We start from the raw sequence: 14,720 nt of genomic DNA, 5'->3' as shown, positions 1-14,720 counted from the left end.
GCAGGGGCCCAAGGACTTGGGCCATCTTCTACGGCTATCCTAGGCCATAGCAGAAAACTGGATGGGAAGTTGAGCAGCTGGGACTAGAACCGGCATCCATAGGGATGCCAGCGCTTCAGGCCAGGGCATTAACCCGCTCCGCCACAGTGTCAGTCCCAAGAATTCCCAATTTAAATAAAAATTGGAAAAGAGGAACATGTTGAATCACACTATGAGTTGCATAATAAGCTATACCATACAGTGAGAAGGTGAGGGAGACACCTGCTACATTAAAGGAACATATTAAAGCTATTTCTTCTAAGAGAAAGTGAATAATCCTGGAAAATAAATTCAGTTAACCACACAAAGTAGCTCCGTACTCTGTTCCGGTTTTGCTGCTACACCGCCTGCAGTTCCGTTCCCCAAACGCAAATGGAGACAGGGAGACAGGCGCCTCGACAGGCCTGGCGTTGCCTTGCGCGGGGCCCACGTGTTGGAATCACGTGTCAGGCGCCGGGCCGCGGGAGGCCGTTGGAGGCGCCTGCGCAGCTCCTCGGAACCCCGCGCCGGCCCGCCTGTTTCCCAGCGTCCTAAGCGCTTCCTTCCCGCCACGACGACGCTGAAGCGGTTTGGTGCTTCCTTTCGTGGTAGCTTTCATTCGTTTGGGGCTGCTGGTTTTTGCGTCCATCCTCCCACTATGCAGCGTGAGCCTGCCAAGAAGAAGCCGGAGAAGAAGGCTGAGAAGCGGCTGTTTGACGCCGCATCCTTCGGAAGGGACCTGCTGGCCGGCGGGGTCGCGGCGGCTGTGTCCAAGACGGCAGTGGCGCCCATCGAGCGGGTGAAGCTCCTCCTGCAGGTGCAGGCGTCGTCCAAGCAGATCAGCCCCGAGACGCGCTACAAGGGCATGGTGGACTGCCTGGTGCGGATTCCCCGCGAGCAGGGTAGGTGTGGCGGGCCCCTGGGCCGGCCGTTCCCCGCCGGCTTCCCAGAGAAGGGAGGTGGCCCTGAAGCTGAGGGCTGTAGAACCCACGGCCACGTCTGTTGGGGATGAATTTGTTCCTTAGTCTTTTGCAATTTTGGTTCTTAGCCAGCCTAAAAGGCTCTGCCTTCCCAGGGCCAAGAAGGGCTACTGATGACCAGGAGAGACTACCATCTCCCTCTAAAATTAGCTCTGCTGCTACCGGATTAACGCCGTGGTGCACCTGAGCCTGCCCCCACAGGAACGTGGTTACCACCCAGAATTGAAAGCCTATATGTTGATTACTGCTCTCACTTGCGTATTTGTTGAAATGGTACGCTTAGCAAAAGTACGAAAATATTGGGGCCTCAGTACTGTGCTACCTGTCGTTGAAAAGATTCTGCTTGTTCTTGAGAAGTACTGAAGCACAGAGCTGAGATTAACGTGGCACTTAACTTTGCACCAAATTTAAGGGAACCCCAAAAACTTAGTAATCAAGATAAATAGTATTTTTAAAAATCAGAATCATGCAGAAAGGCCCATAATAACAATAAAGATGGGATCCATATTGCTTTTTTTTTTTGCATCAAGTCCTGTCCTTATTTAAAATTTTATTTTTGCTCATCATAGAATTGTTTTCCATTAACGGTGAAATAATTTGTATGAATAATAATGAAAGTGTTTTGAGAACCATTGTTATAGAATGGTTCCTAAGATAGCTAAGGAGATAAATTTGTCAGAAATCCAACATAATTTGTTCATATAGTTGGATTCACTTTGAAATTTGTACAGACTTTTAAAAGAAAATAGGTTCTTTATGTGTGTGTGTGTCTCCCTCTATGTAACTCTGCCTTTCAAATAAATCTTTATAAAAAGAAAATAGGCCTAAATATTATGTATTCTGAGCAAGAAATTAAGTGACTTCAACTCCAGTGCGGCCTTTCTCCCACTCCTAGGTCAAAGGCAGGTTATTGTCTCACAGGAAAGCGCTCTTTCCCTCGGAATGTGGTTACAACTCTTCCTAATCTATTGGGTGGAGTATGAGACGTCTGTCTAAACTGCATCTAGAACAATCATCTGGGAAACTGAGCTCAGGTCATTCATTGTGAGTGGCTCACCTCTTCCATTCCCATTCATTTTATCAAAGCAGACTTCCTGTTTCACCCAAGTTGTTTTGTTTTTGTGTTCACCTCCTGCCAAAGAAGAGCAGAGCCTATCCTTGGCTTATATTCTAAGACTTCTCCAGAGAAGTAGGAGCCTATTTATTATTAGCTAATCTGCTTTGAACATTTAATCAGTTAAAATGAAGTTCTGGTCAGATTGTGCTGACCAATGCTAATTTATATTTTAAATGTCTTTCTGCAATATTTAAATCTAAACATATTTGTTATGGTCCTTTTAAGTTAAAGTTGTTCTAAATAGCGTTCTGGTCACTGCCTTCTTTATCTTCCAAGATGAGATATCATAAACAGAGCTCTTAAGATGTTTTCTCTTCTTGCGATAATACAAGGCATTATGAATGCACCATGGTATAGCCCAATGCTGAGGGATTCACAATAGGAATAATATTGCCATCTAGAGGCATTTTTGGAAACTCATGAAGGAATTTCTTATTTAACACAAAAATAGATGTAATCCTAAATTGCAGTGACATGAAAGGCAAGGGCCATGTATTTTTCTGAAGACTAGAGCAGTGAGGTTGTTTTAATATCCTAGGGTTCATCTTGAAGATGATAGTTTGGAGTATGGAGAGAAAATATTAGGAGTTTTTTCAAAAAGGTTTATTTAGTTATTTGAGAGACAGAGAGGTCTTCCATCTGCTGGTCCACTCCCCAAATGGCCACAAAGGCTGGGAGCTGGGCTGATTCGGAGCCAGGAGATTCTTCCTGGTCTCCACATGGGTGCAGGGGCCCAAGCACTGCTTTCCCAGGCCATCAACAGGGAGCTGGATCTGCCAGGACTAGGACAGGCATATGGGATGTGGGCCCCACAGGCCGAGGATTACCTTACTGTGCCACAGCGCCAGCCCTAGGAGTTTTAATTACATTTATTTTGTCTTAATAAAGTGGGAAAGTGATATTTTATGTACTGATAGTAGTTTGCTTTTTAAGTTTTTTATTGTATATATTTATGGGCTACAGTGTGATATGCAGTGTGTATTGATTGAATCAAGGTAATCAACTTTTCCTTATATTTGACGTTACTTTATATTGGGAGATTTAGAGCTCCTTCTATTTGCACATAAAATATATAATGGGTTATTATGGATTGTAGTCACATTGTTTCTTTGATCTAACTGTGATATGGTATCTATTATTGAAGTCCCTACTGTCCCCCTTATGACTCCCAGGCTCTATTAGTATTCTACATTTAGATTTTTAAAGCTTCCAAATATTAAAGAGGCAATATTTATCTTTCTGTGACTGGCTTATTTCACTTAATGTGATATTCTCCAATTGCTACAAATGTCAAGATGGCATTCTTTTTTATGGTAGAAAAACATTCCGTTGTGCATACATTGCACACTTTCTTTATGGACTCCTTGGGTGATTTAATTCATGTTTATTTTATCAGAATTCAGTTCAGAGTTGATTTTTCTCATCCTTAAACTATGAAGAAACTATATTTTCTTAGAATTGGATCAGATTTGTAACAGATACTCTAGTTTCAGCACTGTTTTTTTTTATGAATGTTTTGCATATTAGGAAACTGTCCATTTATTCTGTGTGACTGGAGAGTCAAGAAACTCCTACTATTTTATCACTTCTAATTTTCCCTTGTTCTGGCCAAAAGCTATTGTTTTTGTACAGCATGTATTTTTATATAGAAAGACAGTAGAAAGTCTGGAGTCATCTAGGCCTGAAATAAAATCGTAGCCTTTGCCTTACTTTGAAACCTTGAACATTTTTTCCTTCTTTGAATATCAGTATTCTCAATTTTATACTCAATATAATATTCCCTACCTGATAGAGTAGTTGTGATGGTCAGAGGTGATAAGGCAGGTGAAATAGTCAAGGTATTGTCTATAGGATAGTGCTCAATAAATTTTAGCTATTTAATGAAAATATATATGTTCCTAAATTTACAAACATTTAATATGTTCATTTGGGATAAACTTGCATTTACACATGTAGTAGATTTTAAAAATTTATTTATTTGACAAATTGGGGAGAGGAGAGAGAAAGATAAAGTGTGTAAGCATGTGCTCCCATCTACTGGTTCGCTCCTTAGATGCCCACAGTGACCTGGCTGGTGCCAGGAGCCAGGAACTCAATCTAGATTTCCCACATAAATGACAGGAATCCAGTTATTTGAGTCATCACTGCCCCCTCTCAGGATCTGCATTGGCAAGATACTGTAGTAAACAGTCAAACCCTGGAATTCCAATATGGGATAGAGATGTCTTAATGGCCAGGCCTGCTCCTAAAATACCTTTGTAGTACATGGTGTACCTAAAGATAGTTGAATTAAAACCCTAAAATCTGATCCATATAGAATTCCACTTTGGAGGTCCTTACCCTTAACATTCTGAGCAATGACATCTGAATTTCAAGCAGAATAGCATAGTAATTAAAAGAAGAGAGAATGAAAATAGCATTCATCACAATTATCTATGGAAAAAAAGGTTAAAACATGGATTCTTTTTTTTTAATTTATTTATTTTTGACAGGCAGAGTGGACAGTGAGAGAGACAGAGAGAAAGGTCTTCCTTTGCCGTTGGTTCACCCTCCAATGGCCCCCGTGGCCAGCGCGCTGCAGCCGGCGCACCGTGCTGATCCGAAGGCAGCAGCCAGGTGCTTTTCCTGGTCTCCCATGGGGTGCAGGGCCCAAGGACCTGGGCCGTCCTCCACTGCACTCCCGGGCCACAGCAGAGAGCTGGCCTGGAAGAGGAGCAACCAGGACAGAATCCGGCGCCCCGACCGGGACTAGAACCTGGTGTGCTGGCGCCGCAAGGTGGAAGATTAGCCTATTGAGCCGCGGTGCCAGCCCAAAACATGGATTCTTAACAGCACCTATAGCTTCAGGGAGTCTATGAATTCTGTAACATATATATAAAAATATTTTATATATGTGAGATTTTTTTCAGATATAATCAATTTAGAATTGCCAAATATACTTCCTTATCTTTCTGTTTTGCATCTAGGAATTTGTTTCTAGATTATTTTCATTGTGATGTTGGTATCTGTTTTGATGCAAAAGTATTTTTCATACAAATACAATTTTTTTAAAAGGAACACATTCTTTTTTTTTTTTTAAGAGGGAGAGACAGAGAGAAAGGTCTTCCTTTTCCATTGGTTCACCCCCCAAATGGTGCTATGGTCGGCTCACTGTGCCAATCCGAAGCCAGGAGCCAGGTGCTTCCTCCTGGTCTCCCATGCAGGTGCAGGGTCCAAGCACTTGGGCCATCCTCCACTGCACTCCCGGGCCACAGCAGAAAGCTGGACTGGAAGAGGAGCAACTGGGACAGAATCTGGCGCCCCAAGCGGGACTAGTACCAGGGGTGCCAGTGCCGCAGGTGGAGGATCAGCCTAGTGAGCTGCAGCGCTGGCCCCATCCTTTATTCGTTATGGATGAGGAAGTTTCCTTAAATTTTTTTAAAATTTTATTTTAGTTATACAAGTTTCATATATTTCATATATACAGATTTAGGAACAAAGTGGGACTTCCCCTTCCTCCCATATCCTGTACGTTTTTATATGTTGGATTGTCTTCATTCATTTCCAGAAATTTTTGATTTCTCTTTTGATTTCTTCAGTGACCCACTGTTCATTCAGGAGCATGTTTTTTAGTCTTCAGGTGTTTACATATGTTCTAGAGATTCTTAAGTTCTTGATTTCCAGTTACATCCCATTGTGGTCAGAGAAGATGCATGTTATGATTTTGATTATTTTTAATTTGCTGAGACTTGCTTTATGGCCTAGTGTGGGGAGCAAACCGGACTAGACTGAGTTACTGGAATTAAGACTTATTCTATGCATCTGCTCTCCCACAATATGGCGCTGGGAGAGAAGTAAACAGCTTCTACACAGCTGCCTCCAGTTCAGCTAATAAACTGTAGGACTTGCTCCTGATTGGAGGAGAGCAGCGTACTCGGCGTGTGGGCAGCCGAGTTAGGATTGGCGGAGGAGGACTATAAAGGAGGAGAGAGACGGCATGCACCAGTAACATCTAAGGGGAACATCTAGCTGAAGGAACACCTGTGCAGCCCCCGAGAAGAGCCGGCCGGCGGTGTGCCGCTCCCCTGCGGAAGTGGGGAAAGCGGCCAGGGGGAACTGCCCTTCCACAGAGGTGGAAGGGATAGTAGCCAACCCGGGAAGAACCAGCAGCAAACCCGGGGAGGGCCGAGCAGACGAAAGAACAGCGCAGGGTCCTGTGTCGTTCCTCCACGAAGAGGGGGAGCGACAGCCTAGCATGTGGTCTATCCTAGAAAGTTCCATGCACTGGTGAGAAAAATATGTATTCTTCATTTGTAGGATTAAAAGTTCTGTAGATATCCATTTGGATTATTTGGTCTCTGGTCTCAATTAACTGTTGTTTCCTTGCCAATTTTCTTTACAGTTGATCTGTCCATTGCTGAAAGTAGAGTACTGAAGTCCCCTGTTACTATTGTACTGGAGTCTGTGTCTCCCTTAAGATCCGTTGACATTTATTTTAAATAGCCAGGTGACCTGTAATTAAGTTCATATACTTTTATGACTGTCACATCTTTCTGTTGAATTGATCTCTTAATCATTACATAGTGCCCTTCTTTGTCTCTTTTAACAGTTTCTGTGTAAAAGTCGATTTTGTCTGATATTAGGATGGCTATTCCAGCTCTTTTCTGGTTTCTGTTAGCATGGTATATCTTTTTCCATCCTTTCACTTTCAGTTTGGGTGTATCTTTGTTGGTGAGATGTGTTTCTTGTAGGCAGCAAATAGATGGGTTTTGTTTTTAATTCATTCAGCCAGTCTGTATCTTTTAACTAGAGAGTTGAATCCATTTACATTCATGGTGGCTATTGAAAAGTAACAATTTGGCCCTGCCATTTTTCCATAAATATTCCAATTGTAAACTTTGGGTTTACTTTGTACTTTTGGTGAGGGATTGTCTGCCTTCATCTTTTTTTATAGTGATGACCCTGTTTCTGTGTTTCTCTGTGTAGCATGTCCTTGAGCATCATTTGTAAGGCTGGACGAGTGATGACAAGTTCTTTCAATTTGTGTTTGTTATGGAAGGTCTTTATTTCACCTTCATTTCTAAATGAGAGCTCTGCAGGATATAATATTCTGGATTGAGAGTTTTTTTCTCTAAAGACTTGGAATATATCTCACCATTCTCTCCTTGTGTATAGGGTTTCTGATGAGAAGTCAGCTGTAGTATAATTGTTAATCCTTTGAAAATAATCTGGTGTTTGTTGTGCACATTTTAGGATTTTTTTCTTTATGTTGTACTGTGGAGAATTTGACTACAGTGTGTTGTGAAGATCTTTTCTGGTCATGTCTATTAGGAGCTCTATGGTTCTATGTGCCTTGTGTACTTGGACGTCCCTTTCTTTATCTAAGTTAGGAATGTTTTCTGTAATTATTTCACTAAAAAGCCCTTCTAATCTATTCTTTTTCCAAGCCTTCACTTCAAAGCTCCATATGTTGGGTCATTTCATAGTTTTCCTCAAGTGTCTAACACTATTTTTTTCTTTTAGTTTTCTAGTTTCTTTTCTTTCTTTTCTTTTTTTTTTTTTTGCTCTAACTGTAAATTTCCAGAGATTTGTATTCCAACATGGATATTCTTTCTTCTGCTTTACTGAGTCTGTTAGTCTGTTGTTAAGGCTTTCCATTTGTTCTGTTGAATTCTTCATTTCCAGTATTTCATTTTGATTTCTCTTTAAGATCACAGTTTCTCAGGAGAAATTTTCTTTCATGTCATGTACAGATTTCATTAGTTTGTAAATTTGCTTCTGATTACTTCTAAGTAATACTACAATCAATTTTTTGAATTCCATTTTTTTTTTAAATATTTACTTATTTATTTGAAAGAGTTACACAGAAAGAGGAGAGGCGGGGGAAGGGGCCTTCCATCTGCTGGTTCACTCCCCAGTTGGCCACAATGACCGGAGCTGCACCGATCTGAAGCCAGAAGCCCGGAGCTTCCTCTGGGTCTCCCACATGGGTGCAGGGGCCCAAGAACTTGGGCCATCTTCTACTGCTTTCCCAGGCCATAGCTAAGAGCTGAATGGGAAGTGGAACAGCCGGGACTCAAACTAGCGCCCCACTTTTTTTTTTTAAACTATTTTTCCCTAGACTAGAGCAGTGAGCTTCCTCTCTATTTCACCGTCTTGAAAGACTCTCATGTACTATGTTTTAATTAAAAAAAAAAAAAAAAAAAAAAAAAAAAAAAAAAAACTCAGTGTCTGAGTTCAGCATTGAGATTCATCAGGTTAACCTGCTGTTTCCAATACCAGCTTTCTGTTAATGCTCTGGGGAAGACAGTAAAATATGGTCCAATTGCTTGGGCCTCTGCCATCCATATGAGATATCAGGATATAGTTTCTGGCTATCCCAGACCTGGGTGTTGGAACCATTTCGAGAGTGAACCAGTGGATGGAAGATCGATCGATCGATCTCTCTCTCTCTCTCTCTCTCTCTCTCTCTCTCTGCTTAGTGATTCAGTCACCTTATTCGTTCTTGGCCTACTCACACTTTTTCATGGTTCAGTGTGGTAGGTTGTATGTTTCTAGAAATTCATCCACCACTTCTAGGTTATCCAGTTTCTTGGCATGTAATTGTTCATAGCAGTCTTTTATGAACCTTTGCACTACTGTGGTACCAGATGTAATGTCTCAGCTTTCATTTATATTAATTAAGTCTTCTATCTCTTTTTTAGTCTAGTTAAAGATTTATCAATTTTGTTTATCTTTTTAAAAACTGGTTCTTACTTTCATTGATCCTTCCTGTTTATGTAGTCTCTGTTTTCATTTTTTTTTCCTTCCTTCTGCTATCTTTGGGCTTAGTTTGTTCATTTTCTAGTTTCTTGAAGTACAAAGTTAGATTGTTTAAGATCTTTCTGTTTTGATGTAAGTACTTTTCACTATAAACTTCTCTCTTAAATCTGCTTTTGCTACATTCCCTAAGTCTTTGTGTTGTATTTCCATTTCAGTTTGTTTCAACATAGTTTTTTGCATTTTTCGTTTCTTCTTTGACCCATTGCTTGTTTAGAAATGTGTTTCTGCAGTGCTCTGGCCACAGAATCAGCCCTTAAGGCATTCAGATCTGGCTGAAGAGCCCCTGAGAGTGTTTTAGGCATGGAAAGCCAAGACACTTTGGCAAAAAAAAAAAAAAAAAAAAAAAAAAAAAAAAAAAACAACTAAATGAAAGGTCTCTGTGAGTGAGATCCCAGTAGAAAGAATGGGCCATCAAAGGAGGAGGTACCTTTCTCTGAAGGGAGGAGAGAACTTCCACTTTGACCATGACCTTGTCTAAATAAGATAGAAGTCAGCGAACTCAAGAGGCTTCCATAGCCTTGGAAACTCATGACTAGAGCCCAGGGAGATTTCTGATGCCATAAACAAGAGTGTCAAATTGTTAAGTCAACAACAGGAGTCACTGTGCACTTACTCCTCATGCGGGATCTCTGTCCTTAATGTGTTGCCCAATGTGAGTTAATGCTATAACTAGTACTCAAACAGTATTTTACACTTTATGTTCTGTGTGATGCAAACTGATGAAATCTTTACTTAATATATACTAAATTGATCTTCTGTATATAAAGTTAATTGAAAATGAATCTTGATGTGAATGGAATGGAGAGGGAGTGGGAGATGGGAGGGGTGCGGGTGGGAGGGAAATTATTGGGTGGGGGGAAAGCCATTGTAATCCATAAACTGTACTTTGGAAAATTATATTTACTAAATAAAAGTGTTTATAATAAAGAAAAGAAAAGAAAAAAATGTGTTTCTGCATATGAAAGTACTTCAAAAATTCATGAAAAATGGAATTGAAAGGTTTTACTTCAGTGCAAAAAACATTTGAAATTCATGAATAGTTTTTCACAACACAGCATTTTGAAGACTCCTCAGATTTGTGAGTTCTCTAATTTTCTTCGTGTTCAAAAATTTTTATGGTAATCAGTTTCCTACAGAGCTTTACTTACCATAATTTGATAATTTTGTTAAGATTATATATTTAAGCCGGCGCCGCGGCTCACTAGGCTAATCCTCCGCCTAGCAGCGCCGGCACACTGGGTTCTAGTCCCGGTCAGGGCGCCGGATTCTGTCCCGGTTGCCCCTCTTCCAGGCCAGCCCTCTGCTGTGGCCAGGGAGTGCAGTGGAGGATGGCCCAGGTGCTTGGGCCCTGCACCCCATGGGAGACCAGGAAAAAGCACCTGGCTCCTGCCATCGGATCAGCGCAGTGCGCCGGCCGCGGCGGCCATTGGAGGGTGAACCAACGGCAAAGGAAGACCTTTCTCTCTGTCTCTCTCTCTCTCACTGTCCACTCTGCCTGTCAAAAAAAAAAAAAAAAAAAAAAAAGATTATATATTTATTTGGAAGGCAGAATGACAGAGAAAGAGATCTTTCATCCACTGATTCACTCCCCAAATGACCGCCACAGCTGAAGCCGGGCTTGACCTCCACCTGGGTCTCCCATACTGGGGGCAAGAACTCAAGTACTTGAGTATCATCCACTGCTTTCCTGGGTACATTAGCAGGGAGCTGGAACAAGAGTGGAAAGCCAGAACTCAAACCACCAGTCTGATAAGAGATGCAGGTGTCTCAAACAGTAGCTTAACCAGTTGTGCTACAATGCCAACCTATTATTTTAATAATTTTATAATACTCTATTTCTCCAGAAGCCCAAACCCAGAGTTGAGCTTTGAGGTCAGACAGAAAGCTTGATTCCAAATGTTCGGTGTCCTTGGACAATTTTTAAACTTTAAGTTTCACTTTGTACATGTTTAAAATGAGGATTATAGGAAAACCTACATCATAAATATAGTGTAAGATTATATGAAATATATATACAAATCCTTTACTGGTACCTGATTCATAGTAAATGCTGAGTGGTAGCTCTTAGAATTATGTTAAATTCCATTGTTAAAATTGAGAAAACTATCAGCACTGAGATTATTGTTCATTATTGCATATGCTTCTTCAGTTGTCTTTGTGAAATCACTTTATAATTAATCTTTGATTCACCAAGATTCTATATTTTTCTCACAGGGTGTAATTATTTAACAAATAACATTTTTCCCTCTATTGGTATACAGTCCAGATTTGCCAGTTTCTGATTGCTAACCCAGTAAACAAACGATTATTTTAGATTTATTTTAGAGACTTCCTTGAATTAAAATGGATCCCTTTTCTGGCTATATTCCAGCCCCATTCACAGAACACAAAGCTGAAGACACTTTTATGGCTTTCTCATTCCTATAAGTATATGTACAAACCAGTAAGTGAATATATTTGCTCTTTCCAGCATACTTACTTCTAACAAAAATAGGCATTAGACCTCAAGGTATGAAAATGAGGCAAAGGGATAACTGACCTCTGACAAATACTCATGAGCTCTGGTTTTTCACTAGGAAAGACCCCTATTTTCAACTAATGTTTCCCCTAGGTTTTATCTGTTTAAGATATTTTAAGTTGAAATTTGAATGGAGGACATTGAGTTAACACTACCTCCTGTCTTCATGGACACACAAATTTTAGAAAACTTTTTTTTGTTGTTTTCATGAGAAAGGGTATGCTTTAGATAGTTAAAGATCTGAAATTGTTGTAACTGAGAATTCTCTAGTAATGTGATATAAGTTTATACATTTACATGTTTTCTTTCACAGGTTTCTTTAGTTATTGGCGAGGCAATTTGGCAAATGTTATCCGGTACTTTCCAACACAAGCTCTAAATTTTGCTTTTAAAGACAAATACAAACAACTTTTCATGTCTGGAGTTAATAAAGAAAAACAGGTAATTACATTTCAATACTTAAAATTTTTTAAATGGTTAGATTTGTCTTGCTTATGATGTTTTATACTTGGAGAGGAAGAAAAAACAATCAGAACATATTGATAACATAGGATGTATTAAGTTATAGAGATTACATATGAAAAACAGAATTATGTTACATTTCATAAAGTTCATATAAACTTCCTATAGTTTCATCAGTTAAGGGATCTTTTATCTGAAGGCACTATTTCTCTGAATAAATATGAAATTTAAGAGAGTTTATATCATATAATGACTGTTTCTCTGCACTGGGGAAATTCAGCATTATCTGTTTTTCTTGAGCACAAAAGTAGTCAGCAAATTATATTTCCTACCACTGAGGTAATTTATTGCCCAAAGAAGTAAATTTTTTCATCATTACTAATGATCTGTTGACCTAAGATTAAAGTCTGTATGACAGTCAAATCAAACAAAACAGGAAAATAACAAACTTAGGTTAGAGAATCCTCATTTTTGTTACCAAGATGCTTTTTTATTTGTTTTTAAAGATAATTACCTTGGTTACAAAATCTCAATTTCAAAATTTCTTGCTGGTGTGAGCTACATTGCCATTTTTTTAAGATTTATTTATTTATTTGAAAAAAGAGTTAGAGAGAGAGAGAGGGAAAGAGAGTCTTCTGTCTGCTGGTTCAATGCCCAACTGGCCACAATGGCTGGAGCTGTGCTGATCTAAAGCCAGAGTCAGAGGCTTCTTCCAGGTCTCTCATGTGAGTGTAGGAGCCCAAGGGCTTGGACCATCTTCTGCTTTCCCAGGCCATAGCAGAGAGATGGATCGGAAGTAGAGCAGCGAGGACTTAACTGGCACTCACATAGGATGCCAGCACTGTAGGCGGCGGCCTTACCCCGCCACACTACAGCACCAGCCCCCCTACATTGTCATTTGTCTCCACTTCATTTTGGATTTTGAATTTCCAGATTAGAGATATTCAACAGTAAGGTTTATGGAAATATTGCAAATTCAAAAAAAAATCTAAAGCTTGAACACTTACACCCCAAGTACTTTAGATGAAAAATATTCAACCTGCACTGATATAATATGGACTAAGAGACTGTAAAAAAAAAAAGTGTCATTATATAATGATAGAGTCAGTTCATCACAAGGATATAACAATTATAAATATCCAAGCAGTTTTCAGAAAAGTTTATAGAAGATGCACATGGGCTGGCGCCACGGCTCACTAGGGTAATCCTCCACCTGCGGCGCCAGCACTCCGGGTTCTAGTCCCAGTCAGGGCACCGGATTCTTTCCCGGTTGCTCAGTTTCCAGTCCAGCTTTCTGCTGTGGCCTGGGGGTACAGTGGAGGATGGCCCAAGTGCTTGGGCCCTACACCCGCATGGGAGACCAGAAGAAGCACCCAGCTCCTGGCTTTGGATCAGCGCGGTGCGCCAGCCACAGCAGCCATTGGGGGTGAACCAATGGAAAAAGGAAGACCTTTCTCTCTGTCTTTCTCTCTCACTGTCCACTCTGCCTGTCAAAAAAAAAAAAATGCACATTACGAAAATTCTGTGCATGTAACTATGTTACAATTATAAGAAGTCTGAAAAGGATCTGCCTTGAAGCAGTAATACATCAGTTTGAAAAGAACTCGTATTAGACACACATGAATTCTGCTAAAATTAAGAAAAGAATAAATGTAAATTTTGTAGTAAAATTGGATGGAATTATAGTGAAATCATTGATACTTTAAAAAAAATTAGAAGGACAATACCCCAAAGAAGTCAGCAGTTCAAAAAATGGATAACTTTTTTTTTTTTTTTTTTTTTTTGACAGGCAGAGTGGACAGTGAGAGAGAGAGACAGAGAGAAAGGTCTTCCTTTGCCGTTGGTTCACCCTCCAATGGCCGCAGCGGCCGGCGCACCGCACTGATCCGATGCCAGGAGCCAGGTGCTTTTCCTGGTCTCCCATGGGGTGCAGGGCCCAAGCACCTGGGCCATCTTCCACTGCACTCCCTGGCCACAGCAGAGAGCTGGCCTGGAAGAGGGGCAACCGGGACAGAATCCGGCGCCCCAACCGGGACTAGAACCCGGTGTGCCGGCGCCGCTAGGTGGAGGATTAGCCTAGTGAGCCGCGGCGCCGGCCGGATAACTTGTTTTAAGAAGGGATGAGATGGGACTGGCACTGTGATATAGTGGGTAAAGCCACCACCTACAGCCCTGGCATCCCATATGGGCATCAGTTCAAGTCCCAGCTGCTCCACTTCCAATCCAGCTCCCTGGTAATGCACCTGGGAAAGCAGTGGAAGATGGCCCAAGTCTTTGGGTCCCTGTACCAATGTAGGAGACCTGAAAAAAGCTCCTGGCTCTTGGCTCCAAATCAGCCTAGCTCTGGCTGTTGCAACCATTTGGGGAATAAACCAGTGGATAGAAGCTCACTCTCCCTCTCTCCCTCTCTCCCTCTCTCCCTCTCTCCCTCTCTCCCTCTCTCCCTCTCTCCCCCCTTCCCCTCCCTCCCTCTCTCCCCTGCTCCTTCCTCAACTCTGCCTTTCAAATAAATAAATAAATCTTAAGAAAAAAAAAGATGAGACAGTGGTGAAGATGAAGCTTAAAGTAGCAGATCAGGCCGGCGCCGCGGCTCACTAGGCTAATCCTCCGCCTAGCGGCGCCGGCACACCGGGTTCTAGTCCCGGTCGGGGCGCCGGATTCTGTCCCGGTTGCCCCTCTTCCAGGCCAGCCCTCTGCTGTGGCCAGGGAGTGCAGTGGAGGATGGCCCAGGTGCTTGGGCCCTGCACCCCATGGGAGACCAGGAAAAGCACCTGGCTCCTGGCTCCTGCCATCGGATCAGCGCGGTGCGCCGGCCGCAGCGCGC

General features: G+C 41.5%; 1 protein-coding gene across 2 annotated transcripts in view; it reads left to right on the top strand.

The window, feature by feature from the left end:
• The first annotated feature begins 518 nt into the window (after positions 1 to 518).
• Positions 519 to 14,720, top strand: part of SLC25A31 (solute carrier family 25 member 31) — a 29,069-nt gene continuing 14,867 nt past the window's right edge. Inside the window, exons 1-2 of one of the 2 annotated variants that reach the window (XM_051819881.2) lie at positions 519 to 920; positions 11,748 to 11,875. In XM_051819881.2, coding sequence (XP_051675841.2) covers positions 677 to 920; positions 11,748 to 11,875 — 372 coding nt within the window. In that variant the 5' untranslated portion in view covers positions 519 to 676. The remainder of the gene's footprint in view (positions 921 to 11,747; positions 11,876 to 14,720) is intronic. The other variant, XM_002717262.5, reaches the window with a different exon arrangement.

The sequence above is a fragment of the Oryctolagus cuniculus genome, chromosome 8 (assembly GCF_964237555.1).
Source record: "Oryctolagus cuniculus chromosome 8, mOryCun1.1, whole genome shotgun sequence".
Taxonomy (NCBI): Eukaryota; Metazoa; Chordata; class Mammalia; order Lagomorpha; family Leporidae; genus Oryctolagus; species Oryctolagus cuniculus.
Note: the sequence above shows the minus strand (reverse complement) of the source record. Positions and strands in the feature narration are given on the sequence as shown.